Genomic DNA, 13,552 nt, shown 5'->3' with positions numbered 1-13,552 from the left:
AATTGATTGCAGTATTTTCAGGGACGTGTGAGGGGCTTAACGTGAGGTTACCATAGTCACCAACTCTCAAAGTGAAGCATATTTACAATTCTACTCCAACATGACAGAAGAGGTCACTAAAGCCAATGTACTGCAACACTGCATCTAAAAACTAGAGATGTTTGTGAGCATAAGCAAGCTTCAAAAGGACACTTGCTCAAAGTGCTGCAAAGGTCAAAGTTCAGCCAAACTGATTATGTGGCCTTAGTTTTATTTGGATAACTCCCTTCTTTGGGGTTTAAATGGAAAATTAAAATCTGTGTCCTAAGCATCTGAACCATGGCATTCTCCTTTATATAACTGAGAAGTTTGCATATTACATGAATTTTACAATAGTATCAGCCTTACAGTAGATGACCACTTTTCAAGAATGAACATAAACCTACTGAAAGTGTTATAATGTCAAAGAAAGTAATTTGTTTTAATATATTTAATATGTCAGTGAATGTTGTAATCAAATTGGTGAGAGATGAAAGTTATGAATGTAATTATATCACTTTTTAAACAGCAGCAACAGCATGTCAGATTTATTTATTTCTTTATTTTTAGATAAAGCCACACTACACTAGCAAAACGTCTAGGTGGTGAAATTGCAAGTGTTAAGTCATTATTCCAATTTCTGAAAAATAACCAATAAGAGATTCATCAACATTCAGTGCATGAATATTAAGGATTGATGCAGTTCATGTATATACTGCATGACTAGAATATATTGAACATTAATTTAGACTACTCAAGACCCCAAACACTCTAACCTTCTCACTGTATAGAAGAAAACATACCATTAAAATGATTTTAAATGTACTATAACAAATGCCGTGGGACCATTAATGGACAGTTATAGTTAGTGATGCTGGAAAATCATTCCTTTTCCGCACAAGACAGGGCATGTAAGGTTGGGGATGTGGCTGACTGTCACTCATCCTAACTCCCGCCTCCTCCCACCCCCTGTAAAGTATAAAAGGCTCCCAGGTTTGCCTTTTAGACTCAGAGGATTGGTAGTGTCACAGCTGCATCCTTCTCTAACATACACACACACACACACACACATACACCTACACCTACACACACACACACACACACACACACACACACACACACACTGGACATTATTTGGGAAATCCTATTTTTCTGAACCAACCAATCAGTGTTGAGAAGTCAGGAGTAGAGTTCTTGATTCTTACTCAAGAACAAAACTTCTCAGGTATGTATCCTTGCAATGCTACTCAGACATAATTATCATCAGTTGAATGTTTTGGCATTTCCTCAGAGGTCAAGGCTAAAATAAGTTTGTGTTGGAAAGACATCCGGCTGTCAGCAGTCTGGTTATCATCATGTGTGAGGCAGCACTTATTGACCCCCAGCAAAGCAGCACAGCTCCATGCCTGCTCCATGCCTCATTATAGCACCAATAACATCTGCCTGAATATAATATGTTTGGCATACAGTGACTAATGCAGATTAGGGATGGATGCTGATTAGACTTGCTGTCTGGGGTATTTTAAGGAACTGTTCAATTTCTACAGAGATATATTTAGTGGCTCATAAACTAACACAATGACCTGAACTCTTTCTACAGGGTGAAATCAAAATGAAGACAGTCTCTCAGAGTATTTTGTTTTGGTGTTTGCTGGCTGCTTTTGTGCCCTGTGTTATAAGTGCAACACTTCCTCCCAATTCTGATGGAGAAAAGAAGTACGTCTAAGCATCAGCATTTTTTTTTTTTATCTGTCTCACCTTTTGCAATTGCACAGTGGGTTTGCAATTCTGATACTGATATGTTTGTGCTGGTCTTTGTGTGCCAGACTGAATGCAGAGCTTCAAAAGAAGGATCCCTGTATGCATAATAGTAGTTTAGAAGATTCAGTTGAGAACAGGGATACAGGGCCACCTATATCACAGAACAGGTAGGCTTCATTCTTTCCATTGGCATGTCTGGGTTTTTAAACATGGGGTGGCAATGCGGTGGTACCACTTTAAAAAATGTATAGAAATTTGCATTTAAATGTGATTTTCTGATTTTCAAAATGGTGCAAAATGAATGGCCACATTATGAATGTCATAATGGGCTTCATTGTAGATATATAGTTCATAATAATTAATACCAATTGTGTTCCAATGATGATTTAAATCAACACAATCTATGTAGATATGATTTATAAAGTTAGGCTTAAATTGCATAGGAGTAATAGACAATCTGAGATGTGATTTGAGGTCAGTATTGGGGTGGCATTTTTGGGGGCAGGGCTTGTAACACCAAAGTGACCACACTGCTTTCACTTATCTGCTCTTCATGATTTTTTAAATTGAAACCATTAACCAAATAACTCTCATAACAAATTTCACATATTCAAAATGCAATGCAGAGTCTCTGCTGACTCAGTTCTTCATCAATAACAGAACACATCAAACACTGTTCACCTTTAAATATGTTTCTTCAAGATATGTATATGTCAGTCCACTGAATGACAGTGGAACAGGATAAAATGCCTTTTCTGAATGTTCTGGGAGGTCGTAAAGTAGAATAAACTCCTTTCTTTATTCGTTATTTGTGGCTTGTTTGCTTTTTGCAGTGATCAGCCAAGTGGTAGGATGAAACGGGGCTGTAACCTGCTCACCTGCTCAATACATGATCTAGCCTACCGCATCAGCCATCTCAGTAATAAGACGAATAACGCCCCCCCACGCAAGATCAGTCCCTGTGGCTATGGACGGCGACGGAGGCGTTCCCTCCTCCGACGCTCCACCGCTCCAGCCCACAGGGAGGGCCATCTGAATCTCTCCATGCTGCAAGCCCAGAGACATGACTCGCCTCAAAAACTGATTTAAGCATCAATCTGCGGTTTGTCCTGAGCCTTTTTCTTATTTTGGCTCAGTTTGCTGAAATACTACTGACAACTCCTTTGTAGGCACAAAAATGAGGAACTACCATGTTCAAGCAGCTGGAACATCTTTCTCCATCCTTCACCAGAGAGACAGGACTAAAGATAAGGATTCAAGTCATCTGGAAACAATGAGTGTTTGTGTAAAATGGGTCAGGCAGTTCTGTTTTGTAAGAAAGAGAAGCAGGAGTTCAAGTGAGATAACAAGGGTTTGGGCTTATGGCAGCAATATGAAAAGATACTTGAGCAGTTGTGTGTGCATTATTTTGGGATATTTCTCGATCTTACGGAGCTCTGGGATCTGACAAGGCTCTCTGTCTCTCCCCAACGCAGGACATGCCACTTCTTCAAACCGCTGGAGAAGCAATGGGGTTATCCAGGAAACTACCAACACCACTGTTTTTCTAGCTAGGGGAAAGAGGACAGAAAACTCATATACCAGCTAAAAGACTTTCACCAATATGCCTCCATGAGGGAGATTGACTGAAAGAAGAGGTCTTTGTGAAACCTGGATGTGAAAGTCTTGGACACTAATATCTGCTCACCTACTTACATACTTGAAGCTGGATGTGTGTATAGTGGGGGAATGTGCAATAATTGTAGCAGTATGTATTCCATCAATAATGGCAAAAAAAAATAATGTATGTTATAAATTCATATTTTTATACATTCAATAATAATATACTTGTAATCTCAGAGATTAACTATTTTTTATACATGAACTAATATGGGCTTTGTATATTGAAATTAAATATTTAACCATTACTTTTATACTGATCTAATGATAAACTTATATTTATGTCAAATCATTGTCATTGTCAAGTGAAAACCAGATGGTATAAGCAACTATTAAACACTTGTGAGAAAAAAAGAATGAAAGAGTTTTATTTCTAGCTTTTTTTTTTCCAACAATAAGGCTCAGAATTATGATCATCCATATTTCATCCATAAGTTCTAAAATACTCCTTCTATATGCACATGAATAACTGATAAATGAATCAGTGTAACATTTACAAGATGTAACAAAAGCAATACACTACAAATTATAGCATGCAAAACATGTATAGTGCAGGCAAGACAACACAGTAAACAGTATTGCATGCTGCTGAACTACTATCCTCCAGTGACAATTTAGAATGATGATGTGTCACAAAACATGATCATAAGATGATTTTATTAAGACCAGTAATAACCATGTCTGTTTTTGCCATTAATAATATATACTACTTGCAAAAACATTTCCAATTCCTGATTATCAGTACTCTGAGACTATGATACCATTAACAGTATTCAATTAGGAGATTTATTTGTGTGTTACAGATGATGCATTGTCCTATATATAGTGCGTATGAAACCAGAATACTTACAGAGCCATAATATACCCCAACCTAACACACCATAATTTAATAAGTCAAAACATCTGCTTTACTTCTAGTGTTATGCTGCCATCTAATGTTAAAATTCTGCGTTTAGAAATCTGTTCTGGGCTTTATATACACACACACACACACACACACATATATATATATATATATATATATATATATATATATATATATATATATATATATATATATATATATATATAAAGATGCTACTAATCTTCCCTTTCTGAAGACAAATTTTAACTGGTATTTTTCTAACGTTTGTACAAGAAGATGCATAAGAGTAAGAGTTAGCTTGAATGACCAGGGTCCCCTGATTTTTTTGGGGCCCCATACTAATCAGACCCTTCAATTAAAAAAATAAATAAATAATTAATGACTTAATGGCTAGTTAGATTGGATTAGTTATATAGTATTGTACTGCATTGTTGCTGAATTTTAGTGACTACTGAGGGGAATTCTGACTCTTTTCAGTGAGTCAGATCATTTGTCTCAGCTCACCAATAGGTGCCACCCCGAAAGAACCCCTAACACCTCCATGCTATTCTTTCCTAGACTGAATAAATTTTGGAATATTTTAACTTTTGATTGTTCATCTTAGTTTGAAATTGCTCAGTGAAATTTTACTCTGCCTTCTAATTAGCAAAATAACTTTACTTCACGTTCAGTGTACTTTTTTTTATACTTTTTTTGTACAATTTCATTAAACAACATGTAACACAGTTTAAAATAGGCTTCAGTTAAACTATTTCTTAGTAATATCACTGATGTAAGGTTGAAAAGGTCTTACCCAATAAAAAAAAATAAGTGACCAGTGTTGATAAAAGCAGTAGGTCAGTTTTGCACTTCATCATCTTCACACTTAAAAACAGCAGCTAGTACTTTACAGTGAAACTTTTTATGTGGTTCTTAGTTTGTGCAGATGTGAACAATCCATTGAAATTACAAGCAGGTTGCAGATAACTTATGTGATAATTAGACTGCTGTCTGATTGAATTAAGAATTTTTTTTTATGAAGTTACTGGACTGCAACTAGTCACTACATCAACAACTGGCAAATTGTAGACTGACCAAAAATTATTTATAAATAATTAATTAATTATATGAATATGAAATAAATTAATGAATAAAGTATTTGGGTAAGCACCCAGAACAAGCAAACCTCAGTATTCAGTACCTCAGTACAAATGTAGCTAACTCAGTACTCAGGACCTCACCCATGCCTCCTGGTTGCAAAAACATAGCAGAAGACTATGGTCATTTTTAAGAGCAAGCCAGAATTTGTTTTCTAAAATGTTGTGATGTTCTGCTGGGTGTCAGAATCAGAAGTGTTGATAAACACATTTGTTTTTACCATGTACCATTATATTAGACACTTTTCCAAGCCACCAGAAAATGGTTGTGGGTCCAAGGTCCAATCTTTGCAGTGGCCGTTTCATCTTAACTTACTATCACTGACTATCATATCACGGAAATTGATTTGCTAACTGGCAGTTTCTCAGGATTTGATGCCCTTTCTGTCCCCATGACTTACTACTGCTATAATTAGCAAGAGAATTTACAGATATTCCACATAGTCACATTAATTAATTGATTTGGATATTTTGTAATGTGCTATACAAAAAAAAAAAAAAACAATTTTTTTAAATGTTTGTGTTTCATTGAAATATCAATCATTTTGCATATCCCCATTCTTCACTGTTACATTTTAATAGTTTATGTAGAATGAAAAAAATCTAATTACATCTAATTTTTATTGACATTTAAATATCATGATTTAACTTTTCATGTACATTTTTTATTTTTATTTTTTGCAAACATTATGGATTTTCTGAGAAAATTCTGAATTTATCTTTGTCCCCCATTCTGTTCAACCCTGTTACACGGTAACACTTCACCCTATTAAAAATAATGGTTTGATGTTTCTGACATCAAATTTGTTGAAGTGACATCATCAAAGTCTTTTTGACCACATAGTTTAAACAGAGGTAAGTTTCTTTATCAGTATTTCATTATATTTACACTAATATGGACTTTGTCAAGCTCAGTATTTCAGCTCTGTTATGGGAAAAAAAAATCACAGTGATTGGATTTGTATAGAAAAATATTTTTTTGGTGCAAACTATAACAACTATTGACTGAAAGCCGTGGTATGGTGCAATGAAATTTGCTAGCTAAGGCAGTTATTAGCTTTTTTTATTATTATTATTATTCAACCCTGTCACATTTTTTAATGGAACAGGGTTGAATGTTAAAGGTTGAATGATTGTTTAAATTATTGTATTGATAAAACTGAGGAAATTATATATATATATATATATATATATATATATATATATATATATATATATATATATATATATATATATATATATATATATAAATAAAGATAATATATTAATGTATTATTGTTATAATGATTATTATTAGTTTTATATTTAGCCTCATATTTAGGACAATGGAATCAACACTGCCAGTGGCAAAGAGCCTTTTAGATACAGCTTGTGAACGTACATATGGTGACTTTAATCATATATTAATTTTTATTAAGCATATATTAACTTGGGTGCACGGTGGCTTAGTGGTTAGCACGTCGCCTCACACCTTCAGGGTCCGGGGTTAGAGTCCCGCTGGGGCCATGTGCGTGCAGAGTTTGCATGTTCTCCCCGTACTGCGGGGGTTTCCTCCGGCTACTCCGGTTTCCTCCCCCAGTCCAAAGACATGCATGGTAGGCTGATTGGTGTGTCTAAAGTGTCCGTAGTGTATGAATGGGTGTGTGTGAGTGTGTGTGATTGTGCCCTGCGATGGACTGGCACCCTGTCCAGGGTGTACACCCCGCCTAGTGCCTGATGCTCCCTGGTATAGGCTCCAGGTTCCCTGTGACCCTGAAAAGAAGTAAGCGGTAGAAGATGGATATATTAACTTTGAATATGGAGGTAGTTGATAAAGTCTTCATATCGGCTATCCTTTTTGATAGAGTTACTGTGTTATGGCAAAGACAGCTGCAGAGAGACAGAGAGAGTACAGGGCAAGAAGGGATGCACAGGTAAATCCCATGTGCAAGTGAAAGAGTTGGGCCAAACAGGTTTGTGGAGGTGGGGGCGTGTACGATCGCCGTTTGTGAATGCAGGGCGGAGTCAGAGAAGGCGAGTGGTAAGGAATGCACACCTGTGGGGAAATCTCTTAATGATTGTTTTCTGTTGCAGTGAGACGAGGCGAAAGACACGCGCCGAGCGAGTGTGTGTGTGAGAGAGAGAGAGAGAGAGAGAGAAAGAAAGAAAGACAGACGCACGCAAGTTTGCGCGTGCATGTGTGCGCTGAAAAAATGGAAAAGAAAAAAGGAGAAAAATAAAGAGTGCTAAGTGGATCCAATCCTGACTCTGCCTTCCTTCTCATAGCCCACCTAAGAGTTTGTTACAAGATTCTTCTGGCCAGGTTCTGAGGATGTACTTTGATTATGTGCTTGAACTTATTCCTCCCCTAAAGCTGTGACATCGTGGCATGGCATGTGTAAATCCACAAGGATTTTTGGGCCTACCAAAATGAATAAATGTACTATGTTTGTGATGTGATTAGTATTGTTACTAAATTTGATGAATTGTTCAATTAATTAACAGATGTTTCACCAAAACACTGTCCTTTTCGACCCTGTTTTGAGGTAAGGGAAAGTAAAAAGCAAAAAAAAAAAAAAAGTAAATAAAAAAAATAAAAATAAAATTTGAATACACAACACATAAAGTGAAAAAATTATAGAACTGTATCTTGAATTGTACAGATATGAGATGAGGTAGGTCAGCGGAGAATGACCAGACTGGTTTGAGCTGAGAGAAGCTGACAGAAGAACAGAAAGCTGAGGGTGCAGTGGGGACAGGCTCACCATTAACTGGACAGTTGAAAACTGGAAAAATGGTAGGGTCAGTATTTGGCTCCAACAGCAAGAATCCATGAACCCAACCAGCCTTGTGTCAACAGTCCAGGATGGTGGAGGTGGTGTAATGAGGTGGGGAAAGTTTTCTTGGCACACTTTGGCCTGTTAATACCAATCAATCATCACTTGAATGCCACAGCCTATTTAAGTACTGTTGCTGACTATGTGCATCCCTTTATGGCCACTTCCAGCATGATAATGCACCAAAGAAAAAGTCATCTCAAACTGGTTTCCTGAACATGACAATGGGTTCCGTGTTCTTCAGTGGCCTTCCCAGTTATCTGGGATCTGAACACCTTTGGGATGTCGTAGAACAGGAAATTCAAAATATGAAAGTGCAACTGAACAATCTGCAGGAATTGTGTGAAGCCACCATGTCAGCATGGACCAGAATCTCAAAGGAATGTTTCCAACATCTTGTGGAATCCATGCCATGATGAATTGAGGCTGTTTGGAGAGCAAATGGAGGCCCTATCCAGCATTAGTATAGTGTTCCTATAGTGCCCAAGTGAGTGTACAAATTCTGGTAGGATACAGTGGGGATCATGTTCATACAGTCTGACAAGCAACAGTCACAAAGGACTATTAAAAATCTTTATGTGCTCTTCTCTCTGGCTGTAAGCAGTAAAAGAAGGATCACTTGAAGAAATTATGCCTCTTTGTCATATTTTCAGCTATTTTCCATGCCATTTAACCTCATATTTTGTTTTCTGTTTCATTACCATCTATAAAAATATTATTTCTAATGATTTCAAAATAGTGGCCAGTAGATGTCAGGAAAGTACACTGTTGCTAGTTCTTTCTGCACATTTTTTTTTTTTTTTAACGCTACTGCCTTCTGGTAGATGATATTGCAGTAGTGGGACATACACAAAGAAACTCAGGGACAGTTTCTTCCCACAGGCCATGAGACTGCTAGATAACTAAACATTGCACATTATCTATGTGCTGTATTGTATAGTCTGACTACACTACTGCACTCTACATTTTACTTATCACCCAAATATTCACATATACTACTATGCATATATTTAAATTATTGTTATCTTCATATACTACTCAGTACTACTCACCATATAGTAAGCCATGTCACACTGTAGGATCTCAGTTGTCATTAATGTCAGACTGTACAACAGTTAAGATTTGAAAAATGGACACATGCAAGAAGACTTGTACAGAGTAGGAGAAACCACACTACAGGACTGTGCCTCAAATCTTCTGACACTGTCAGAATTTAATCGGAGGAAAAATTGCAACGGTCATTAATCGGCTGTCTGGGAACATGCCAAACTAACGATCAAAGACTGCAACTTTTGGCCTAGGATTATAGGAATCTTTTAGGATTCTCAAAATTTGTCTCCAATGACCAAATTGTGGCCAAAATCATACAGTTTGAACCCGGCTTAACTCAAAAATGCATCACCATCTCATTCTCCAACAATCTTCTCTCACTGTCAATGCTACCATAATTCTCTATTGGCTATACAGGACAAGACTCTAATTGGATGGTTATTAGAGGTGGCTAAAGTTATAAATGAGGTATGCACCCAGACCTGGCAGACCTAGCTACTGTACTGAAAACTCTATTAATGTAAATAATGTTCTCAGCTCTTTTAGGGATGGCAAGAGATAAAATATCTCCATGAAGATGAACAATGCTTTGTCTAGAACTTAATCTAATCTTACCACAACTGTTTTCAGGATTTTCTTTTAACAATCATGGGGATATTTGGTCTCTTCTCACCCCCAAAAGAGCTAAATTGGTAAACCATCAAACCAACACAGGTCAGTGTGGGCTACATTGAACCAGGAATCAAATTTAACCAATAAAAAAAAATTATTAATTCAAATTGGTAGACCATCAGACCCAATAGGTTCAGTTCAGAGTGGGCTACATGATACCTCAGAATAAGAAATTAATTTTACTGCAGAATTTTAAAGTAATTGGACTCACTACATAATGAAATCAAATTGAACGAGGAGTCAAAGTTAAACTACTTTATAGTTCCAAAAAAGGAATTGATTTTATGGGAATAGTTTTACATAATAAGCAAGGGAAAAAATTGTCTCAATTTTATCTTTATTGAGGTTTGGCAGGAGGCTTTTCTTAGGGTTTATGTATGTCAGGTGGATGTGCAACTGTCATTCATGGACATTAGCATGCACAGTATCTCACAAAAGTGAGTACACCCCTCACATTTTTGTAAATATTTGATTATATCTTTTAATGTGACAACACTGAAGAAATGACACTTTGCTACAATGTAAAGTAGTGAGTGTACAGCTTGTGTAACAGTGTAAATTTGCTGTCCCCTCAAAATAACTCAACACACAGCCATTAATGTCTAAACTGCTGGCAACAAAAGTGAGTATAACCCTAAGTAGAAATGTCCAAATTGGGCCCAATTAGCCATTTTCCCTCCCCGGTGTCATGTGACTTAGTGTTACAAGGTCTCAGGTATGAATGGGGAGCAGGTGTGTTAAATTTGGTGTCATCACTCTCACACTCCCTCATACTGGTCACTGAAAGTTCAACATGGCACCTCATGGCAAAGAACTCTCTGAGGATCTGAAAAAAATAATTGTTGCTCTACATAAAGATGGCCTAGGCTATAAGAAGATTGCCAAGACCCTAATACTGAGCTGCAACACAGTGGCCAAGACTATACAACGTTTTCACAGGACAGGTTCCACTCAGAACAGGCCTCGCCATGGTCGACCAAAGAAGTTGAGTGCATGTGCTCAGCGTCATATCCAGAGGTTGTCTCTGGGAAATAGATGTATGAGTCTTGCCAACATTGCTGCAGAGGTCGAAGGGGTGGGGGGTCAGCCTGTCAGTGCTCAGACCATACGCCGCACACTGCATCAAATTGGTCTGCATGGCTGTCGTCCCAGAAGGAAGCCTCTTCTAAAGATGATGCACAAGAAAGCCTACAAACAGTTTGCTGAAGACAAGCAGACTAAGGACATGGATTACTGGAACCATGTCCTGTGGTCTGATGAGACCAAGATAAACTTATTTGGTTCAGATGGTGTCAAGCGTGTTTGGCTGCAACCAGGTGAGGAGTACAAAGACAAGTGTGTCTTGCCTACAGTCAAGCATGGTGGTGGGAGTGTCATGATCTGGGGCTGTATGAGTGCTGCCGGCACTGGGGAACTACAGTTCACTGAGGGAACCATGAATGCCAACATGTACTGTGACATACTGAAGCAGAGCATGATCAGTATGCAGTATTCCAGCATGATAATGACCCCAAACACACCTCCAAGATGACCACTGCCTTGCTAAAGAAGCTGAGGGTGAAGGTGATGGACTGGCCAAGCATGTCTCCAGACCTAAACCCTATTGAGCATCTATGGGGCATCCTCAAACGGAAGGTGGAGAAGCACAAGGTCTCTAACATCCACCAGCTCCGTGATGTCGTCATGGAGGACTGGAAGAGGACTCCAGTGACAACCTGTGAAGCTCTGGTGAACTCCATGCCCAAGAGGGTTACGGCAGTGCTGGAAAATAATGGTGCCACACAAAATATTGACACTTTGGGCCCAATTCGGACGATCTCCCTTAGGGGTGTACTCACTTTTGTTGCCAGCGGTTTAGAAATTAATTGCTGTGTGTTGAGTTATTTTGAGGGGACAGCAAATTTACACTGTTACACAAGCTGTACACTTACCACTTTACATTGTAGCAAAGTGTCATTTCTTCAGTGTTGTCACATTAAAAGATATAATCAAATATTTACAAAAATGTGAGCGGTGTACTCACTTTTGTGAGATACTGTATATGACATCAGGATGACATTCATATGACATGTCTTAATGCCCCAGCAATGGCCTTTCCATACAGAGCCACTGCATGGTACACTGACAACTTAATCTCAGTTTTTCTTTTTCATAGATTTCACCTATACTTATTTCTTTATTTTCTTGAGCTCATGAACAATGTCCAGGTATTAAGGTGCAGATTGGAGCTACAGTTGGTTCACAGTTGAAGGAGTACATCTTCAGGCTTGTTAGACTGCTAACAGGAAAAATGAGCTCAGATGCCTGACATTGTCAGTGTCCAATGCCACAGTTTCTGCTTACATATGATAGGTGATCTTTCCAATTTCATGCACCTTTGCTTTACTTTTTGCACAGCATCTCAACAAAGCAAATTTAACAAAGCAAACTGGCTCAATACCAGGCAACACGTCTCTTAAGTTTGTGTTTTTTGTTAGTTTAAAAAAAATGAAAATAAATTTATTCGATACAAATGTAACGGGAACCATATGGCAACTAACCAGGTTTATATCAGTATAGTAACAGGTCAGGAGAGGAGAATATTCTCTGAACCATCCCAGGATACTGCTGGGTTCACGAGAGGGTTCATGAGAGGTTCAAATTTTACCAGAGACGTTACCATAATATAAAGAAAACTTTCCTGGAAAACCAGTGATATGTCAAACAGGTCATCTGTGGGCTAAGGTGATTACTTCCACCACCCAGTTGGCTAACCTCTGTTTCTACAAGGCAGCACCCCATGTCTTATCCCCAAATAAACAGCTGGGCTGTGAATCAAATGGCTGCAGTCTGGTCCAAATAATACCACAAAGAAATTACCGGGTACAGAAGGCTGCATGGTCAATATACTGATTCACACAGTTATCATGTGATATGATATTGGGCAGAAAACCTGGATTTAACCATGAGGTAACTCCAGACTCATCTGGTCACTGCTGCATACAAGGCTAGTTTATCGCCAGAGCATGCAACTTCCCAACTGTGGAGTGAAGTGGGATGCTTGCTAGCAGGAAGGCAGTTTTCAAAGACACCCACTTCAAACCAATATAAGTAGGCTCTTTAAGAGACTCTAACACAATTGGGAGGTCTCCCTTGGGGTTCCCTGGAAGACATAGTAGATAAAGATACCACCGTCTTTAAATTCACTTGCTAAGATGACATTTTTTTGCAGTGTGAAAAAGAGGCCACAGACATTTGCATTGCACACTGCTTATCAGTTCCTTCTGCTGAATATGCTGATGAGACACATGACTACACAAAGGCAGTTGTGGCCTAAAAGTAGCTCCACCTTGGTGCTAAGTGAAGTCATAGACATACATAGACGCCACTTTGGCCTCTTTGGCCTCTTTGACCTGTTGCTGTGTTAGGTCAATGTGTTCGCCCTATTGATCCGGGCAAGACTGTCCTATAAACAAAAAGAAGCACAATAATGTTTACATTTCTCAAATGATTTCAATGGTTTATGATCTACGTGGAGTACAAAAAGTAGTTCTAGCTCCAGTTACTCAGAATATCGATAGTTAGACTTGGAAGAT

At 38.1% G+C, this 13,552-nt stretch overlaps 1 protein-coding gene across 1 annotated transcript; it reads left to right on the top strand.

The window, feature by feature from the left end:
• Window positions 1–747: 747 nt before the first annotated feature.
• Window positions 748–4,332, top strand: admb (adrenomedullin b). Its single transcript, XM_053622261.1, has 3 exons — window positions 748–1,734; window positions 1,845–1,946; window positions 2,613–4,332. The coding sequence occupies exons 1-3, from the start codon at window positions 1,631–1,633 to the stop codon at window positions 2,866–2,868; spliced, it is 462 nt and encodes a 153-aa protein (XP_053478236.1). The 5' UTR covers window positions 748–1,630; the 3' UTR covers window positions 2,869–4,332.
• Window positions 4,333–13,552: the final 9,220 nt, after the last annotated feature.

Source organism: Ictalurus furcatus, chromosome 4 (genome assembly GCF_023375685.1).
Source record: "Ictalurus furcatus strain D&B chromosome 4, Billie_1.0, whole genome shotgun sequence".
Lineage (NCBI taxonomy): Eukaryota > Metazoa > Chordata > Actinopteri > Siluriformes > Ictaluridae > Ictalurus > Ictalurus furcatus.
Note: the sequence above shows the minus strand (reverse complement) of the source record. Positions and strands in the feature narration are given on the sequence as shown.

Bases quoted from the DNA above. Each gene is read 5' to 3' on its own strand.
- admb (XM_053622261.1), top strand. From the start codon at position 1,631: ATGAAGACAGTCTCTCAGAGTATTTTGTTTTGGTGTTTGCTGGCTGCT. The intron at 1,735-1,844 runs GTACGTCTAAGC...TTTGTGTGCCAG, and splicing joins AATTCTGATGGAGAAAAGAA to ACTGAATGCAGAGCTTCAAA. The intron at 1,947-2,612 runs GTAGGCTTCATT...TGCTTTTTGCAG, and splicing joins CCACCTATATCACAGAACAG to TGATCAGCCAAGTGGTAGGA.